At 34.7% G+C, this 21396-nt stretch overlaps 1 protein-coding gene across 9 annotated transcripts in view; it reads left to right on the plus strand.

Annotated features, from left to right (window-relative positions):
• The first annotated feature begins 622 nt into the window (after positions 1-622).
• Positions 623-21396, plus strand: part of LOC136034405 (IQ and AAA domain-containing protein 1-like) — a 140652-nt gene continuing 119878 nt past the window's right edge. For 6 of the 9 annotated variants that reach the window (XM_065715563.1, XM_065715569.1, XM_065715572.1 and 3 more), the window contains exon 1: positions 874-899. In XM_065715563.1, the coding sequence (XP_065571635.1) occupies positions 889-899 (11 nt within the window). In that variant the 5' untranslated portion in view covers positions 874-888. Of the gene's footprint in view, positions 716-800; positions 819-873; positions 900-21396 lie in introns of those variants that run through there. The other 3 variants (XM_065715565.1, XM_065715566.1, XM_065715567.1) reach the window with 3 other exon arrangements.

A 21396-nucleotide genomic window follows, 5' to 3' on the forward strand; every position in this document is an offset into this window, starting at 1 on the left:
TTTTTAGTTGCAACGTAATACCAGTTCTGCTTTACGCAGCCGAAAGCACTCACTAGAAGCATAGGATAACCAACCAAATCATCCTTGATAAATCAGATCAACTTTTTGTGACAAATGTAATTAGAGTTTGTTGGTGGAGATGCCTTGGCTACGTACTACTTATGAACAATCCCTCACTGGTGAATGCAGCGCTGCACTGGCAACCATCGAGTATACACCGTTGACGCAGACCCAGAAACAGCATGCACCGAACGTACGAAATAAATTTGCAAAGCCTGAACCGTGTTTGCCATGGTGCATCTGATCTAAGGTCTAAGGTAAGTTTTCCTTATTCTTTAAATATGACGGTAATCTAAATACATTTCAATAGGGGCTCTATGCATGCAATTTCCTATTCAGTGGTCCGATCAGCTCAGGATAATTTTTGTATTCTTTTACATTAAAAAATATAAAGAAATTGACATACAAATAAGTCCTAGTATACTTAAATGGACCCTGCGCGTGTTGCGGTGAAAGCCACTACATGCGCACTATAGCACCGAAAATCGCTCTGTAGAACCCAATTTTGGGCAATATGTAGTGCACCAGCAGCTTTCCATCGTTGATGAATTCAAAATATAAATTTGAGAAAACGTGTTGTTTGATAAGAGACTTGTTTCTGTCTAATACCCTACTCCTATTTATTATGGATATGAAGCAGCTCAGGCTTTTATTGGTAATAATTAAACAATAACCGGGAAATTCTTGTTACCGTATTTTGCAGTTTAATGTATGATGTCAATATTCCTACTCAGCAGACTTCCCTTACAGTAACCATGGTAACTATAAACAGAGTGTAGCCTAGGCACTACTAGTCTAACAGTTTAGCTAATTTTTAGTTATAGAGAAATGTCAGAAAGGTTTGTGGTATTGGGCCATGTCCATTCACTATTTTCCCTGGGAAGCAAAGAAAATATGATTGGCTAAATCTAGAAATCAGATAGCCTAGATTTTCAACTGTTTAAGTTCCCATTGTCCTTTGTCTGAATTTTACTGGAAATCAAATATACTCTGTACAATTCATATCTAAATTTGTACCCTACCATATTTTGGTTTTGTTATTGGTTAATTTCTAAGAAAATTTGGTAAAATTCTAGTTAATTGACTTCTTGCTATCTCGGAAAGGGGTTAGGTTAGGAAAATGAAACTTTCAGGGATGGGTTTACAGGCTAAAGTATGTCCTAGGAAGGTATTTTAAAGTATCAACCTCTACTCCTTCTTGCTCAAGAGGGCCCTGAATTTTGCCTACATGACTGGTCTATACCTATTGAAATTTTGACAAAACAATATTTTACCTTAATTTTCAGTTACTAGTTGCTTTTTATCTGCCTTTGGTTCTGAAAATGCAATTCCTGTTATTTGAGTAGAAATTTGAGCCATATAATTTTTTTTTTCAAAATTTAGGAAATGTATTTACATATCTTTAAGACCTTATAAAATGGAATTGAGTACAGTTATGAAGCTGAAAACAATTTTGTTGTACTTCAATTAAGCAGAAAATCTATTTTACAAGGTTTCACTTTTATAACACACATATTTTTAAAGGTCATCAAAGCCCTGAAGGAGTAGAGATAGTTACTTCAACCTTCCCAGGACATACTTTAGTGTGTAGATTCATTCCTGAAAGTGTCATTTTCCTAACCTAAACCCTTTCTGAGATAGCAAGAAGTCAATTAACTGGAATTTTTACCAAGGTAGGTACTTCAAAATACCTTCCCAGGATATACTTTAGCCTTTAGACCCATCTCTGAAAGTTTCATTTTCCTAACCTAACCCCTTTCCAAGATAGCCAAAAGTCAATGAACCAAATTCTTGGTAAAATTCTAGTTAATTGACTTCTTGCTATAGAAGGAGTAGAGGTGGGTATTTTAAAATACCTTCCTGGGACATACTTTAGCCTGTAGACCCATCCCTGAAAGTTTCATTTTCCTAACCTAAACCCTATCTGAGATAGCAAGAAGTCAATTAACTAGAATTTTACCCCTACCTCCACTCCTCCTCCCTCTAGAGGGTCCTTACCTTTGATGACCTTTAAAAATATGTGTGTTATAAAAGTGAAACCTTGAAAAATAGATCTTCTGCTTGAATAAAGTACAACAAGATTGTTTTCAGCTTCACAACTTTACTCAATCCCAGTTTATAAGGTTTTAAAGATATGCAAATACATTTCCTAAATTTTGAAAAAAAAACAACATTGGAATGGCTCAGAATTCAACTCAAATAACAGGAATTGCATTTTCAGAACTAAAGGCAGAGAAAGAGCAACTGGTAGCTGAAAATTAAGATAAAATGTTGTTTTGTCAAAACTTCAATAGGTGTAGACCTGACATGTAGGTGAATTTCAGGGCCCTCTAGAGGGAGAAGGAGTAGAGGTGGGTACTTCAAAATAACTTCCAGGGATATACTTTAACTGTAAACCCATCCTTGAAAGTTTCATTTCCCTAATCTAACCCCTTTTAAAGATAGCCAAAAGTCAATATACTATAATTTTATCAAAAATTTGGTTGTATGACCTTAGAGCAATACTGTTACTTTTCTTGTGAATATAAAATACCCATGCTTTCAAAAAAGGCTACTTCATGCTTTCAAAAAAGGCTACTTATGAAAGCTGAATTTGTAGTTTCCCATGCTAAAAATTGGCTTTAGGACACAGTTTGAGAAACAGAGTTGAGGTTTCATGCATAGTTGTGCTATGTGTAGATTATTACATTTTATATAACATTAATCAAATGTCATCATTTGCTAATTTGTTGTAGACTAAATTGAATTATGTTTAGTATTTGAAGATTTGCTTTAAAAAGGGTGTTGAGCTTTTGAAGGCAGTGGTCAATTATCTTCATAAACATATCTCACCAGGTCTCAATCTGCTTGGCTAGGAAAATAAATTTATAATAAACTACCAGTTTTTGTTATATGTTTTGATTGGTCATTGAAGTTTTGCTTGAGAAATGAAGCCACTTACCACTGAGGAGGCCTGAGACCTATTCATAACTGCTAAGATGACTCATAAGCTTCTTTACTACAAAGCAGTGATTGCTGACCATCAGTGAAAATTTTTTATTTCCTTCTCAATACACTCCTCAAACTATAATTTATTTGATTCTCTAGTTCTCAATGTTGGAGGTCTAGCTTCCACACTCTTCATTTTTCAGTATTGTTTTATGTAGCCTATAATGCCCATTGCTAACATATTTTTTTTTCTGATAATGGAATGCCATCTTCCTCACCTTACAAGTCTATCTGCTCTAACTCATCACTGCTGTGACTTTACTAACTCATGGCTTCTGCATCCCTCCCAAGTGGAAAAGATTTGTCCTATGAGTAAAGTGAGGGTCTAGATGAGAATTTTTACTGTCACTCAGATTGGAATCTGAGGTTACAGTAACCGTGATCTTATCTTCTGTGAGGCCATTCCAGTCTATAAACAAGACAAATGCTTATAAAATAATTAAGTGTTTCTTAGAACTTGTTTAATATTAATGTGTTTCCATAAGATGTGCAAGCAAATGTAAACAAACAAAGTCAATGTGTTGATACATTTTAAGATTTACATCTGAACCTAGAATCACACTGGATACTGCTTTTTCTTGAAAGGCTCTTACAATCAATATCAATACCAATGTAGCCTCTGAAACAGAGAGCAAATCCACATTGAGAACAAACTGGCTGGTAAAAAACTGGCCCTTTGCTGTAGTGCAATTTCTTTTTTTTTCTTTTTTCCTCTCATGGGACACTATTCCACTCAAAATCCAGTAAGTTCTTGAAAGCTTCATCATTGAGTGCTAAGAGTGGTGTATCTGAGAGGCTTGCAATGGTTGAAATCACAGCAGGAGAAAGGCTTTTGATGATGTTGAATTTTGACTGATGGCTTGAATAGCCTCTTTGAATTTCCCCTCCTATTTGGAAAGTTGACAAAGGGATTGGGGGGAGGGGCTCTTGTGAAGTAAGCTTTAGGTCATAAGTATATGAGTTCTTTGTTGTCTATACACCAGTGTGAATAATTTCTAAGCCTTCAAATGTTCATTATAAGACTTGTTTCTCATCTTTGTTACTATCTTAGTAGTTCTCCTCAGTATTCCTTCCAGAAGTTGTGTATCACTTTTGTTCCCTTGTGATTTTATGCATATTCTAAAGTCAAGCACTGGTCCAACAAGGTCCTTTTACAACTTTACAAAAACACAGGGAGATCTACTGAGAATGGTTCTCTTTCAAGTGGAATAAAACTTTCAGTTTTCATTCTTTGAGCACAATGCTGTACCAAGAAAATGTTGCCTTTTTTGGGGAAATTGACAGCCTTTTGTTCAAACCTGGGTGCTCTTATAAGGTGGAAGAAAACATCATAGTTTGTCAAGCCCTAAAGAAGTCAAAAATGTGAAACTGAAAGTAAACACTAAAACAGGTAAAATCCATATTTCAAGCCCATGAATTATTTAATATATAACTATCAATAATTGAAACTTAAGCCAACAGAAAACCAACAAACAAACCAGATTTAAACAAATTACTGTACCTTAATTTACACTCAGAACAAATTAAGTTCCTTCTTGATCTGTGAATTTCTCAATAGTTAATGATGCAGTTGATTAGACATAAGATCCATTCTACTGGTACTTTTAGGAAACACCCTTCCACTGAACATCCAACTTCTTGAAAGCTTCATCATTGGGAACTGACTGTTCTATCTGAGGGACAGTTCCAATGGTAGACTACAAGGCACAAGAAAACTACTGTTGGTGTTCAGTTTTGACTGCTTCAGCTTCTTTGAATGTCCCCTCCTATCAGTGCCAATATTTTGGGAAGTTGACATGTGAATGGGAGGGGGGGGGTCTTGTCAAGTTACATCTGTCATAATGCTTGTTTTTCATCTTTGTTACTACCTTAGTAGCTCTCCTTTGCACCCCTTCCAGAAGCTTTATTTTATCCTTGTAATGCTATGTACTTTCCACAGTCAAGCCCTGGCCTGACAAGGGCCATGTACAACTTCAGAAAATCATAAGGAGATCTATTGGAAATAGTTTTCTGTAAGAGACCAAGGACAGAGTTTGCATGAGACACAGTCTTTTGTACTGGTTGTCAACAACAATTCCAAGATTTCTGTATTCATTCACACTTTGCAGCTCTTATATGCTATTTACAACTTAATTTGCAATAGTATAATTGAAACCTAGGCTGGAATTTTACAAAATGTATGATGCTACATTTGTCACTGTTGAAACTCATGCACTATGTTTTTGCCATCTTTTTGATTTCTGCTTGCAGTGACTAGTGTTTGACTGCACTGAACAGCTTTGAATCATCAGCATAGAGAGGGAGACAATGTCTAGCCAGTTGAGAAGCATCATATATACAGATATCATACAGGGTATGGTCTAAGATACTACCCTGCAGAATAATGCTGGTGACTTCACATCTCTCAGAGAGCATTACCTTAAATTGCACTTGCTAGTGATAAGGACAAATCCATTCTCCTTCATTAGTAAAAAGCCTCACTCTCTGTGTTCTATCAGTAACATCTGTGTTCATCCAATCCACAATGTCTGCATTAATTCCACTTGAGATAAGGCTTATTTTCAGGTGCAGATGTGAAACTTTGTCAAATGTTTTTGCAAGATCAAGCAACAGGACATCCATGATTGGTCCTGATTAATCAGATTTGTTATTGCATCCTAAGTCTCCAGCAAATTTGTTTCTACTGACTTTCCTGGTTCAAATCCATGTTGGCCTCCCAATTGTATTTCATTAAATTTGAAATGTATCATGATAGGGTCATTTACCACTCTTTCCAGTCTTTCCATTTACCACTCTTGTTACTTCTGTTACACTCTTTAAGTGTAACAGAAGTAACACTTATGGGATGGTAATTCTCTGCTCTGGTTTTATTTCCCTTTTCAACTAAGGGGTGACAAATACTGTTTTCCAGTCTGCTGGTACTTCTGTGGTACATAGGGAAACTTTGAATAATTGTGTGAGTGGCTTGGCAATATTTTCAGCAACTCCTTTCAAAGGATGTGGATGTAGCTTATCTGGTCCAACTAATTTGTTGAGATCTAGCAATATAAGTCATTTAAGGACATTTAGACTATAAATCTCAGTAGACTGCATTTGATGGTGGACTTGTGTGGGTTGAATAGTGAATAAGTTGTATCTAATATACTATTAAAAAGAGACAAAAACTGGAAGTTCAGTTCATCTGCAATTTATTTGACACCTATTAGTTCTGCTCCTAATGCAGCAGGAGAGAGGGAGGCAAAACCATACAGGGGTGACTCTGTACATTGGACCTCTTGTCCAAAGTTTTGAACATTCAATTCCTCCTTCTAAATGCCTTTTATGTAACACACATTTGCTGCAAGTTTTAGATTTTGGATAAAAGAGACAACCAACAACAGAGGCAAAGAAGTTTGTACATGCTTTCTGGAAATCCTGACACATGTAGTCTTCATCAAATAGTTTCGAAATAATTGTAGATCTTGGGCCATGAGTTAGCGGGATCAGACAAGCTATGCCCCTACAATTTGCATGGTAATTTTCATCAGTAAATGTCAGGCCATTATCTACAAAAAATAAATTTTCAAAATGGCATCAATAAGGAGCAACTCCAGATGCTTTTTTGAGGCAACTCTGGATGCTTTTTGCTGTGTCCAGTTTCACCCTGTACTGATGGGAGAGTTTTTCTAACCGGAAAAATGGAATTATATGTAGCCGGTGGTGGAAAATTGCAAAGTATTCAGTTTTGTTATGGAGGACATGCAGGCTTCTTTCCTTTCTATGCCTTAAAGCATGAAGTAGTGCAATACATGTAACTTCTATGTTGTTTTTCTTCAGATGCTGATGCTTTTATTTTTTGTTGACAGATGGTTTGAGGCTATATCCAAAAGGGTAGTTGTGCTTCTGATCCAGAATTAATCAGGTATACTACAATCAATTTGTAAATGGGAATTGGTCTTTCCAAGCAACCAAAGAAGGTTTTTTTTTTAAAGAAGAATACCCTCGTGGATGCTGCAAAACAGTACATGGCAAAAATGCAAGATCTTGAGCAGAGTGGTGCTAGTGGTAGCAATAATGACAAAGCCAGTGTTCAGGAGAGAACTAAGTTTGTTTTTACTTTCAAACAAGAGAAAGAGCTTGCTGCATACCTAAAAAATGTTTACTTCTGAACCAACAGCTGACTCCCTTTACAACAAGAAAGTTAGCCTACCAATGGGCAGTAACACTGGAGATTAAATTCCGATCAAGCAGGGAATCGAATGACAGACCAGGAGTTGACTGGATAAAAGGGTTCATCAAGCAGAAACTCAGTTTGTCCATCAGAAAACCTGAAAATACAATCCAGGCTTGTGTTGCTGGCTTTAATGCTGTTATTATTGGTGCCTTGTTTCTAAATCATCAGGAGTTGTATTGCAAGTATTATTTTCCTCCTGATTAGATTTGGAACTGCAATGAAACAGGTGTACCTGCAGTTGGGCATGCCCCATGGGGTCACTGATAAAAAAGGAGCAAAACAGGTGGCACAGACTGTATTGATAGAAAGAGCGGGAAATATGCAAGGGACGAAACTGGCAGGAATAACATTTCTTGCCATCATCAATTACTTGATGGTAGAACATACTGACAAATACAAATTTGTCGACGATTTGTTGTTCTTACTCCCCTATCTTCTTTGTGGCAATCTCCTCACCAAAAAATTCCCCAAAATCACTTTTGATCTACTAAGTTCACAGTGCTCTGATATGAAAATGACTATTAACTCTGTTAAGTCAAAAATACTTAGACTGAACCCGCTAAAGAGTGACTTTGTCCCCCCTGAAGTTCCTTTCCCTGTTGTGAGTGAGGTGAAAATACTAGGTGTCATTTTCTCACATGATTGCACCTTTACTACCCATATTAATAGTGTGACCTGTAAAGCAAACGCATCTCTGCAAACCCTTTCAAAAATGCGTCGCTTCAGGTGCAACGCCCACAGTCTTCTGCAGGCATACCTGTGCTATGTACGCCCCATACTTGAATACACCTGTCCCGTCTGGGGCCCGTCTGCCTATCTAATGCAGGAACTGGAGTCAGTCCAAAAACGGGCAACCAGGATCATCCTGAGTAACAGAGACATTTCCTACCACAATACCCTAGCAACCATTGAACTCCAAAGTTTGGAACCCCGTTTGGGTGAGCTTATCCTGAGGTTTGGCAAAATGCTGCTGTCTAACCCTGCTCACTGTGATATTTTATGACCAGAAGCCTTGACAGTCAGTTGTATGAGACAGAAGCTAAAACTTGTGCCTGAGCGTGCTCAGACAAACCACTACTAGAACTCCTTTGTCCCTTTTTTACGTCAATATATAATAGTGCATAATAACATGTTTTGTATTTCAACATCAAATTAGCCATTTGAGCTACGATTGTTGTTTAAATAAATAAAATAAACCTATACCACAGTCTATGTTTTGTAGCTGCAGCTGGTTAGATGATTCCACCAGTACCCTTAATGTTGCTAGTTACAGTAACTGTAGAGGTAGCATTAAAAGAATATACGCAGTGTCTTCTGGCTAATTCAAAATCCGTCAAAACTTACCCTAAAAGGTCTAACTTAATACCTTAGGTCGTTACTGTGATATCGCTTTGTCACCCCTGTGACAAGCTACATGGTCATAGTTTGTTTTGATTTAGTTCAACATCTGCCTAAGCATTCACTGAAAACCTTAAAACCCTTAGCTTGTGAAGTAGCAGTAGTAGCATTAGCATGCACAAAGCACCTTTGTTGTTTTTTTCAACATCCCCTTCAACATACAATGAAAGTTTCAACTTAGTACCATCAACTGATCTTGAATACATATGTGGGCAATAGAGTCTTTTGGTTTATTTCAATATAGTTTCAAGATTACTCAAAATTTTTGCCTCAATATCTTTAGATTTATAGTAATATTAGCAGTCGAAGTAGGAGTAGATTTAATGATTTTCCCCTTTAAGCATTTTTTGAGAATTCTAACTTAATACACAAATTCATTCTTAAAAAACATTTTTTTTTCAATCTAAATGCACCTAAGTGTCTTTTGATAGCTCAAAATTGCCATCAATATTCCCTCAAATTTTACCTTCCTAAACTCACACTTAATAGTACTATTATCACAGTAGTTTCAGTGGTAGTACAAGTAGTTGTAGTGTTAGTGTTGTATTAGTAGTAGTAGCTGTAGAAGCAGCATTATTAAATTGATAGCATCAGTAGCATGTACTCGAATACAACTCGTCAGTATGGTATTAATTGAATTGAAAGACAGAGCAAGGGTTGAAAAAATACAACAAAGAGCAACTAAGCTTGTACCATATTGGAAACATTTGCTGTATGAGAATAGACTGTGCAGGCTAGGACTACCAAGTATTCAATTCTGAAGGGATGGGGCAGACATTATTACACATCCTGTATAATCAAAGGCATTGAAAACATTTCTTCACACTTAATGACTATACCAGGACCCGTTATCACCCATATAAATTGTACCCTTAACTTTCAAAAATGAAAATAGGTCAATATTCAGTTTGCTGCAGGGTGTGGATGCCATGGTGGATGCCACCAGTTCAAGAGTCAAGGCTCCAGAGAGGATGTATCAAGAAGGACTGCCAGGATGCATTGGCTTAGTCCATTGCAGTGGATGAATCATTTTAGAAAATTTCCTTTGTTCCATGAAACACTTTTCACAAGAGGTCAAACTGAGAAAATAACCCTTTTTTGTCTTGTTTGACAATCATTAAAGTCACATTTCAGTAGAAGTAGTTTCCTTCTGCAAAGATAACAACATCCACCTTCTCACCTTTCCTCCCATCATCTCCAACCCCTTGATATTTTAGTGTATGCACCATTGAAACAATCCATCAGGGAGTCATTTGACAATCAGATACATTTAAACCCTGATCAGAGAATTTCAACACATGAAATAGCAAAGTTGCACAAACATCTCTTTCTGGAAAGGGTGAATCCTCAAAACATCACACCTGTTTTCGAGAAGACAGGAATTTGGCCATTAAATCCGAGTGTTTTCACAAAAGCCAATTTTCTGCTAGCTGAAGTGATGAACTATCCAGACTCAGCTAAACAGAATGCCCCAGATCCTTCCAATATGGATGATCCTCACCCTGGTTCAGTTTGTCCTTCATCTCATGTCTTGATATATCAATAGCAGTCAACACACAGCTTTCCTATGGCCTGAACTCCTGAATGCATCAAACAATATCGAAGGCAAAAATGCAAATGGGTCCACACAAAAACTTCAGGAAAGGCAAAAGCAGAATTCTGCAAAAATGTCCGAAAAAAGAGAACTACGAGCAGAGACGAAGCTAAGGCCTGCTAAGCAAAAGAAAAAGTCGCCAAACAAGTCGAAGGTTTCATTAATTGCTGACAGCAGCAGTTCAGACATTAGCCTAGAGACAACATTTCAGACATTATGCAGCTCAGCAATGAGTTGGATGTCAAGTCTTTACATAGTAAAAGTATCACTTAACTTAAGATTGATAAAGAATTTTCTTGTGGAAATTTTTTACTTGAAAATCTATGGTGGGAAAGAAGCAAGACTCTGCTTATTTTCTGTGTTGGTCAAATTGAATAAATAAGTGGCAAAGTAGCAAAAATAAGCTAACTGCACAAGTCTGGTGGAAAGTTCGTCCTCCCTGAATGTTGGGATTGTGCAGAAACTGAATTTTAAGGCATTATCATGAAGCTTCCTCCACTGGTTTCAGTTGGAGGAACTAGGCAAATAGCCAAAGCTCCTATATTTGGTTGTGATCTGTCCCAATCTCCTTAAAATAAACTAAATGTTATGCATTTAACTTGTATATTATCAGAATTAAATGTTAAAATTATCTAAATACATTATTACAAGCGTTAATTAATGAATGTCTGGAAATGCCCCATGTGTGTCCAAAGTCACACCATGGTTGGGGCGACTTCAGACACTTGAAGAGGTCATGCCTTTTTGGGTCTCACTGAGAAAATACTTGATGGAAGGTATTCAAAAAATCACAAAGAAAGGTGAATAATTAAACTATCTGTACTTTTAAGAAGAAAGTTTACATCTTGAGAAATATATGTTGTCAAAAAACTCAAGACCTACAGTTTCGCCACCCTCTCCCCTAGCTACTTCAGATATCGATTGCCTAGTCCATCTTTTACTGGAAACTTGTTGCCAAAATTTCTTTGGGTTATTTTTGCTTTCTTTAGCTAATCTGGCTTCATGATTCTGGTAAAGTTTCCTGGTTAGCTTTCTCAGTTAATCTCTTGCTCTTTTGAACTTCTCATACTAGTCTGAAGGCTCTGTTTTTTGTATTTTTTCAAAATCTCTTTTTTATTTTATTTTTTCATTGTTATTGTTCAGTTGCTTCTTAGTGTCCTTGGTCGTGTACAGAAGGGTTTTTTACTTTCTCTTGTAAAATATAGTAGTATTGATGTCTTGGATTTTGAGCAGTTATACTAAAAAATAAATAAATAAATGAACACCAATAATAGCAAGGCTCCCAATATTCTAAAGACTGGACAATATTTTACACTTTACTGAGAAGAAAATCAATTTTAAAAACTTTTCCTTTTATCATCACAACGTCAAAAATCTGAGAGTTTCTGGGATTTTGATATTGTATTAAGTATTTTGGGAATACTGTAATATCAAGAACTAATGTTTTGGTTGTTTAAGCAGTCAATCATTCATTAGTTGGTTACGCAGTGAATTCCATCCCTTTGAACACATTTTCAAATTTAAACACATAAACACATTTCAAACACATTTTCCCTTTCAAATGTAAGAAATGTTAATTGTTGAATAATTTATTGATTCGTCAATTCAAACAATTGCTTCTAGAAATTCTCAGTGCTGATTATAAAAATTATTTAGAAATAACACATTTTCCCTTTCAAATGTAAGAAATGTTAATTGTTGAATAATTTATTGATTCGTCAATTCAAACAATTGCTTCTAGAAATTGTCAGTGCTGATTATAAAAATTATTTAGAAATAACACATTTTCCCTTTCAAATGTAAGAAATGTTAATTGTTGAATAATTTATTGATTCGTCAATTCAAACAATTGCTTCTAGAAATTGTCAGTGCTGATTATTAAAATTATTTAGAAATAACACATTTTCCCTTTCAAATATAAGAAATGTTAATTGTTGAATAATTTATTGATTCGTCAATTCAAACAATTGCTTCTAGAAATTGTCAGTGCTGATTATAAAAATTATTTAGAAATAACACATTTTCCCTTTCAAATATAAGAAATGTTAATTGTTGAATAATTTATTGATTCGTCAATTCAAACAATTGCTTCTAGAAATTGTCAGTGCTGATTATAAAAATTATTTAGAAATAACACATTTTCCCTTTCAAATATAAGAAATGTTAATTGTTGAATAATTTATTGATTCGTCAATTCAAACAATTGCTTCTAGAAATTGTCAGTGCTGATTATAAAAATTATTTAGAAATAACACATTTTCCCTTTCAAATATAAGAAATGTTAATTGTTGAATAATTTATTGATTCGTCAATTCAAACAATTGATTCTAGAAATTGTCAGTGCTGATTATAAAAATTATTTAGAAATAACACATTTTCCCTTTCAAATATAAGAAATGTTAATTGTTGAATAATTTATTGATTCGTCAATTCAAACAATTGCTTCTAGAAATTGTCAGTGCTGATTATAAAAATTATTTAGAAATAACACATTTTCCCTTTCAAATATAAGAAATGTTAATTGTTGAATAATTTATTGATTCGTCAATTCAAACAATTGCTTCTAGAAATTGTCAGTGCTGATTATAAAAATTATTTAGAAATAACACATTTTCCCTTTCAAATGTAAGAAATGTTAATTGTTGAATAATTTATTGATTCGTCAATTCAAACAATTGCTTCTAGAAATTGTCAGTGCTGATTATAAAAATTATTTAGAAATAACACATTTTCCCTTTCAAATATAAGAAATGTTAATTGTTGAATAATTTATTGATTCGTCAATTCAAACAATTGCTTCTAGAAATTGTCAGTGCTGATTATTAAAATTATTTAGAAATAACACATTTTCCCTTTCAAATATAAGAAATGTTAATTGTTGAATAATTTATTGATTCGTCAATTCAAACAATTGCTTCTAGAAATTGTCAGTGCTGATTATAAAAATTATTTAGAAATAACACATTTTCCCTTTCAAATATAAGAAATGTTAATTGTTGAATAATTTATTGATTCGTCAATTCAAACAATTGCTTCTAGAAATTGTCAGTGCTGATTATAAAAATTATTTAGAAATAACACATTTTCCCTTTCAAATATAAGAAATGTTAATTGTTGAATAATTTATTGATTCGTCAATTCAAACAATTGCTTCTAGAAATTGTCAGTGCTGATTATAAAAATTATTTAGAAATAACACATTTTCCCTTTCAAATATAAGAAATGTTAATTGTTGAATAATTTATTGATTCGTCAATTCAAACAATTGCTTCTAGAAATTGTCAGTGCTGATTATAAAAATTATTTAGAAATAACACATTTTCCCTTTCAAATGTAAGAAATGTTAATTGTTGAATAATCTATTGATTTGTCAATTCAAACAATTGTTTCTAGAAATTGTCAGTGCTGATTATAAAAATTATTTGAAATAACACATTTTCCCTTTCAAATGTAAGAAATGTTAATTGTTGAATAATTTATTGATTCGTCAATTCAAACAATTGCTTCTAGAAATTGTCAGTGCTGATTATAAAAATTATTTAGAAATAACACATTTTCCCTTTCAAATATAAGAAATGTTAATTGTTGAATAATTTATTGATTCGTCAATTCAAACAATTGCTTCTAGAAATTGTCAGTGCTGATTATAAAAATTATTTAGAAATAACACATTTTCCCTTTCAAATGTAAGAAATGTTAATTGTTGAATAATTTATTGATTTGTCAATTCAAACAATTGCTTCTAGAAATTGTCAGTGCTGATTATAAAAATTATTTAGAAATAACACATTTTCCCTTTCAAATGTAAGAAATGTTAATTGTTGAATAATTTATTGATTCGTCAATTCAAACAATTGCTTCTAGAAATTGTCAGTGCTGATTATAAAAATTATTTAGAAATAACACATTTTCCCTTTCAAATATAAGAAATGTTAATTGTTGAATAATTTATTGATTCGTCAATTCAAACAATTGCTTCTAGAAATTGTCAGTGCTGATTATAAAAATTATTTAGAAATAACACATTTTCCCTTTCAAATGTAAGAAATGTTAATTGTTGAATAATTTATTGATTCGTCAATTCAAACAATTGCTTCTAGAAATTCTCAGTGCTGATTATAAAAATTATTTAGAAATCAATATCATACTTGCTTGTATGAAATAAAATCAAAGAACTTTTTCATAAAAAATATCCTTTTAAAATAGTAAAATTAAGTTGAAAGTCTCAAATGTAGTTCAAAGAAATTTTATTCCCTTGTAAATTGATTTGTTTTTGTTTTTTGTTTGATATGTTGACAAAAAGCACATATGGTATTACTAGCCTCAAATTATATGTGGTTCTAGAAAGTACAAATAACACTAGGCCTATTTGAAGGTTTGAGAGGCTTAGCTCTTTTAAATCTTGATCAATATTGTTTTTTCACTTTGCTATATGTTGTTGTTGATCAAACATAAAAAAAATTGTTGTAATATACAAATGACACTCAAGCCTTTGAAGGACTTACGGTGACAGTAGCCCTGCTCTTATTTTTGGTAATTTCTGTTCATCCTAAGATTGACTTGATAATTGGTTTTAAGATTCATTTATTTATCCATATAAGCACCTGCTATCTTGAGGCGTGAGGTGGCTATTGGCTTGAATATATGTTTCTTCTTGGGTTTCATTAGTTCATTCCTGGTAATTTTTGTTTTTTTGAAGTTGAATTATTGAATGACTTAATTTCTGTTTGTTTTAGGTTTCAATATGATTTTTCACTTTTCTTTAAAAACTTCCTTTTTGAAAAAAGCTTTTCTAATTAGCCTGATGTCTGCTTTTTACCCATAGTTTAAATTAAAGATTCAATTGTAGGAATATTTTTCATGCCTTCTTCCATTTTTCTGGTAAAAACTAAAATGTTTGGTTACAAGTAAAAATAAAAATAAAAATTGAATGCACAGTCAAAATGTCAAACCAGCCATAGATTTTTGCAGTGTTACTATAAAATTTTGGGTGGATAATGTTTTTTATTCACACAGACATTGAAAATCTCTGTGTATCTTCTCTACTGAGGTGAAACAACCTGGTACATTAATGGCGTGATCCAAGAGTACAAGGGAACTGGCACTACATACCAATTGACAATAAATGTTCGGTTGAAGTAGATGTGTACATATGAGTGTATAATCAAGCAAAATTATGCCTAGAGGGAAAACTACTTTAGACCCAGATAAAATTCGGAATTATACACTTTCAAATCATATCAAATTATAATTCTATAATATTTACCATCCTAACTTGAAAATATGGTAAAACGATACTCAGCAATCAAATAGTTAATGGTAACAAACTTTAATTAAGGACGAACTTGGCACAATAGTAACCAAAACTCTAAAAAAATAATTTAATAACAAATAATGCATACAAAGAATTGGCCTTTTATGATGATTCTAAATACATAAAATTCATTCATGTCGTCCTTCAAAAGCTACAAGCCTGATAAAAACTGCCTATTTTTCGAAAAAATGTGAATCACCCCCAAAAAGTCAAGCTATCCTAATGAAAATAACATTGTCAAATTTAGCACATAAGAAAACCCTAGTCTAGAGGTATCAAGCTCCTCTCCACAAACATGTGGGGTTTTGTATATTTTGCCAGAAGAAAGATCATGGATGCATGTTTATTTGTTTGTTTTTATTTATTTTTCCTAGGGGTAATCGTATCAAACAAATCGTCCTTGGAAATTGGGAGAGGGCTCATTTAAACAGTAGTTAAAAGTTGTAGTGCCATTTCGAATGGACTAAAACATTGGAGGGCAACGAGACAAGGTTGCCACCTGTATCACGAAAGTACTGTTCTAGCACTATTTTATGATGTTTAGCACTGTAGTATGTGCTCAGGGTTGCTAAAATAATTCTGAAGTAGCGTAAAAGTGCTATTTTAACACTATTACAGTCAATCTACTTTATATCCAGAAAAAATTTGGAATTACACACTCTCAAATCCTATCAAATTATAATCTATAATATTTACCATCCTAACCAGAAAGTACAGTAAAACGATACTCAGCAATCAAACAGTTTATGGTAACAAACTTTAATTAACGAGTAACTTGGTACAATAGTAACCAAAACTCTAAAACAAATTTTAATAACAAATAATGCATACAAAGAATGGGCCTTTTATGCTGATTCTAAATACATAAAATTCATTCATGTCGTCCTTCAAAAGCTACAAGCCTAATAAAAACAGCCTAATTTTCGAAAAAATGTGAATCACTCCCAAAAAGTCAAGCTATCCTAATGAAAATCATATTGTCCAATTCAGCACATAAGAGAACCCTAGTCTAGAGGTTTCAAACTCCTCTCCACAAACATGTAGGGTTTTGTAATTTTTGCCAGAAGAAAGATCATGGATGCATGTTTATTTGTTTGTTTTCATTTATTTTTCCTAGGGGTAATCGTATCAAACAAATCGTCCTTGGAAATTGGGAGAGGGCTCATTTAAACAGTAATTAAAAGTTGTAGTGCCATTTATAAGGGACCGAGACATTGGAGGGCAAAGAGACAAGGTTGCCACCAGTATCACGAAAGTACTGTTCTAGCACCATTTTATGATGTTTAGCACTGTAGTATGTGCTCAGGGCTGTTAAAATAATTCTAAAGTAGCGTAAAAGTACTATTTTAGCCCTTTTACAGTCAATCTACTTTAGATCCAGATAAAATTTGGAATTACACACCCTCAAATCATATCAAATTATAATTCTATGATATTTACCATCCTAACCAGAAAGTACAGTGAAACGATACTCAGCAATCAAACGGTTTATGGTAACAAACTTTAATTAACGAGTAACTTGGTACAATAGTAACCGAAACTCTAAAACAAGTTTTAATAACAAATAATGCATACAAAGAATGGGCCTTTTATGCTGATTCTAAATAAACAAAATTCATTCATGCTACCCTACAAAAGCTACGAGCCTGATAAAAACAGCCTAATTTTCGAAAAAAGGTGAAACACCCCCAAAAAGTCAAGCTATTCTAATGAAAACCACATCTTCAAATTCAGCACATAAGAGTACCCTAGTCTAGAGGTTTCTAACTCTTCTCCACAAACATGTGGAGTTTTGTATATTTTGACAGAAGAAAGATCATGGATGCATTTTTATTTGTTTTTTTTATTTGCCACCTGTAGCGCAAAAGTGCTGTTTTAGCACTATTTTATCATGTGTAGTGCTGTAGCACGTGCTCAGGGCTGCTAAAATAAGGCTACAGTAGCGTAAATAACAAATAATGCATACAAAGAATTGGCCCTTTATGCTGATTCTAAATAAACAAAATTCATTCATGCTACCCTACAAAAGCTACGAGCCTGATAAAAACTGCCCAATTTTCAAAAAAAGGTGAAACACCCCCAAAAAGTCAAGCTATTCTAATGAAAACCAGATCTTCAAATTCAGTACATAAGAAAACCCTAGTCTAGAGGTTTCAAACTCCTCTCCACGAACATGTGACGTTTTGTATATTTTGACAGAAGAAAGATCATGGATGCATTTTTATTTGTTTTTTTTTATTTGCCACCTGTAGCGCAAAAGTGCTGTTTTAGCACTATTTTATCATGTGTAGTGCTGTAGCACGTGCTCAGGGCTGCTAAAATAAGGCTACAGTAGCGTAAATAACAAATAATGCATACAAAGAATTGGCCCTTTATGCTGATTCTAAATAAACAAAATTCATTCATGCTACCCTACAAAAGCTACGAGCCTGATAAAAAATGCCCAATTTTCAAAAAAAGGTGAAACACCCCCAAAAAGTCAAGCTATTCTAATGAAAACCAGATCTTCAAATACAGTACATAAGAAAACCCTAGTCTAGAGGTTTCAAAATCCTCTCCACGAACATGTAAAGTTTTGTATATCTTGACAGAAGAAAGATCATGGATGTATTTTTATTTGTTTGTTTTATTTGCCATCTGATGCGCGAAAGTGCTATTTTAGCAATATTTTATCATGTGTAGCACTGTAGCACGTGCTCAGGGCTGCTAAAATAATGCTACAGCAGCATAAAAGTATTAATTTAGCACTATTACAGTCAATTTTGTTGGTATAGCACCTAAAATCGCTATTTAGTTGGTAAATTTGGGTAATTGTAACACCTTGGCAATCCTGCAACTAGCCCCCATCCCATGCCCTTTTTTCCAATGTTATCTAGTTTAAATTTTGAGATAGCCATTACAGTCAGCATATTCTAAATGTCAGATAACTATGCTTTTGAGAATAACCTGAACCCCTCCATCCAGCCACTGGGGAAGGGGAGGTAAATCGTGCAGTTTTCCTATTGTTTACATTTAGTGTTTTGCTATGGGATATAAACAGAAATTTTTGGGGCGGAAATTTTCTGAGGGAATATTTCCCACAATAGCCGGCGTCCTCCCCCCCCACCTGGAATATACTCCCCCGTGGAAAATACCCCCCTGCACCCTGGAAAATACCAGCGGAATATACCCCCGGAGAAAATCCTCCCTCAGATAATACCTCCCTGGAAACCCCCCTCCCCTGTGGCTGGTTGGTCTCCTATCACTTTCGTCTTATAAAAAAAAAGACTTGAAGTCTCAATTTCTGATCGAGTGAAAACCCTCCGTAGTTTCTATGACCATAAGATGAAGGTGTAGATGAGAAACGGGCAGTCCCCCTTTTATATTCAATAAATTCTGCTCATTTCGGGGTTTAATGTTAGCCTACCCTGCGCTTTCTTGAAGTTTCTCCCCCCTCCCAAAAAGAATCCTGGTAACGGCCCTGGGGATTATATATCAATTTCTACCTCCACCCACCCTCCCTCTTGTCGATTCTCTATTAGAACTCATTCTGTATTTATCTGATGGCTCAATGAGAGCTGGGATGTTTGGCATTAAAATGTAATCTTTGACGTATCTCCCTCTCTCCCAAACTACGTAACGATCAGAGGACTTTATTTTAGAAGTTTATGTGCCTTTTGTAATTTTTCCATTGCTTACAGATAGTATTTGTTTGTGGGAAACTGACATTTTTGAAAAAATGTGACATTTTTCGTAGGGGAGTTTGTACAGGGAGGATTGTCTGGGGGAATTTTCAATGGGAGTAAATTCTTCGAAAATTTTCCTTTCAACAAGGTAGTATTTTCTGGGGGGGATTTTCTGAGGGAGTAAATGCCAGGAACCGTTTCAACAGGAAGAATTTTTTTGTGTAGATGCAAGTTTTCGGTCAAATTTTACGTGGGATGGGGGGCTGTAAGTTATGTAATTTGTCCATTATTTACATATAGTATTGACGTGGGCGCTACAAAAAGGGAAGGAAGATTTGCTAGATGTTTTCCAGAGAAATTGCTTACGGATTGTTTTGGGTATCTGACTGATTGACTGTATCTCAGATAATAGGTTGTACAAAAATAGGTTGTACAAGTGTGGTTCAATCCTGCTTTCGAGGGTTATAATGATAGAAAGATTGAGATGGCTAGGGCACGTTCTGTGGATGAAGGATGACATATTGCCAAAGATTATCCTTGTCGGCCAACCGTCTTTCAACAAATGAAAAGCAGCTCGTTCCCGATTCGGGCTGGAGGATGTTCCAAGCAAAGATTTGAGGGAAATGGAAAGTTCCTTGGAGGGTGTAAAGAGGGAGGTTTTGAATAGATTGGGATGGAGGAGAAGCGTGTGTGGCTGTGTTCACCTCAGGCGTCTTGATACTGCAGTGAAATGTTTGTACTAGTACTATTTGATAAATAATTACGTTCCTAGATCATCAACCGAACTCCCATTAAGATAAATTTCAACAACAATATCCTTCTTGTTCAAAAATTATAGGCAGCACATGCCTAAGTAAAGAGCAAAGTGGGCTCTATGTATTTTTTTTCACCAGTGCGCTTTGTATAGAAGGACTTGCTGTAGAAACTTTGGAAGGTTTTTAATCGATTGGAAATCGAAGTTCTAGTGCCATTTTTAAATATCAAAAGTGATTGGAGAGCAACCAGTCCCCTCCCATGCTCCTTTTCTCCAAAGACATTTCTTCAAAATTTTCAGATAACCATTTTGGCTATCTTCCAAAATTCATAGGCAGCACAAGAGCACTGCCTAAGTAAAGAGCGAAGCGGGCTCTATGTATTTTTTAACCAAGGCGCTTAATATGACACCAAGGAAACCAATGTGTGGAAGGAATTGTTGTAGAAACTTCGGAAAGGGCTCATTTGGTTTGAAATCGAAAGTTCTAGAGCCCTTTTTAAGTGTCAAAATCGCCTGGAGAGCAAAAAGGCCCCCCCGTGATGTGCTCCATTTTTCCCAAAAGAAATTTGATGAAAATTTGAGATAGCTGTTCTGTTCAGCATAGTTGAAAGCTCCAGTAACTATGTCCCTGGGATTGACAACCATCCCCACAGTGTTTGGGGCAAGGGCAATTAGTTATGAAATTCACCTATTGTTTATATTTAGTATTTGATACTGGTAAAGGGTGGATGTTTTACCCTTGGTGTTCGAAAAGGCCAAGGGCATTTAGGTGAAAAATTCAGGGAATGTCGAGGGAAACGTTGAACTAAATCAAAATATATTATGTCTGTGCAGGTTGTCAAAAGGGCATAAATCAAGTTTGGGTTAGGGTATTAAGTTGAAACTCTCGGGAAATGAAAAGGGGAATGATCAATTAACCAAAATGCAATATTTGTGCTACTTCTACTACTAGCGCTAATACTACTGCTACAACTACTACTTAGCCTAAGGTTATTGAGGTGGAGTTTTCTGCGAATATCGAGGGGATACTTGAACTCAATCAAAACACACTATGTGCATACATAGTGTCTATGCCCATAGGTTGTCAAAAGGGCATATCAACAATATAATCTTATCAGAGGAACCATGATGTCTTGGGAACAGCTTAGAGTACCAAGTTGAAATTTCAGGGTATGATGAGGGGGATGTTCAACTGACCAGAAAGGTAATATGTGCATACTGCTACTACTACTGCTAAGGTTAAGGGTGTTCAGGTAAAAACTTAAGGGCATATTGAATTGGAAGCAAAACTGAACCAAAACACTAGGCTATGTGCATGCAGATTGTCAAAATAGTGTATCAGTAACATCTTAGGAATGGCTTTGAGTATTAAGTTAAAACTTACACCGCATGTGTCGGGGGATCGTTGAA

The sequence above is a fragment of the Artemia franciscana genome, chromosome 13, assembly GCF_032884065.1.
Source record: "Artemia franciscana chromosome 13, ASM3288406v1, whole genome shotgun sequence".
In the NCBI taxonomy this organism is placed as follows: domain Eukaryota; kingdom Metazoa; phylum Arthropoda; class Branchiopoda; order Anostraca; family Artemiidae; genus Artemia; species Artemia franciscana.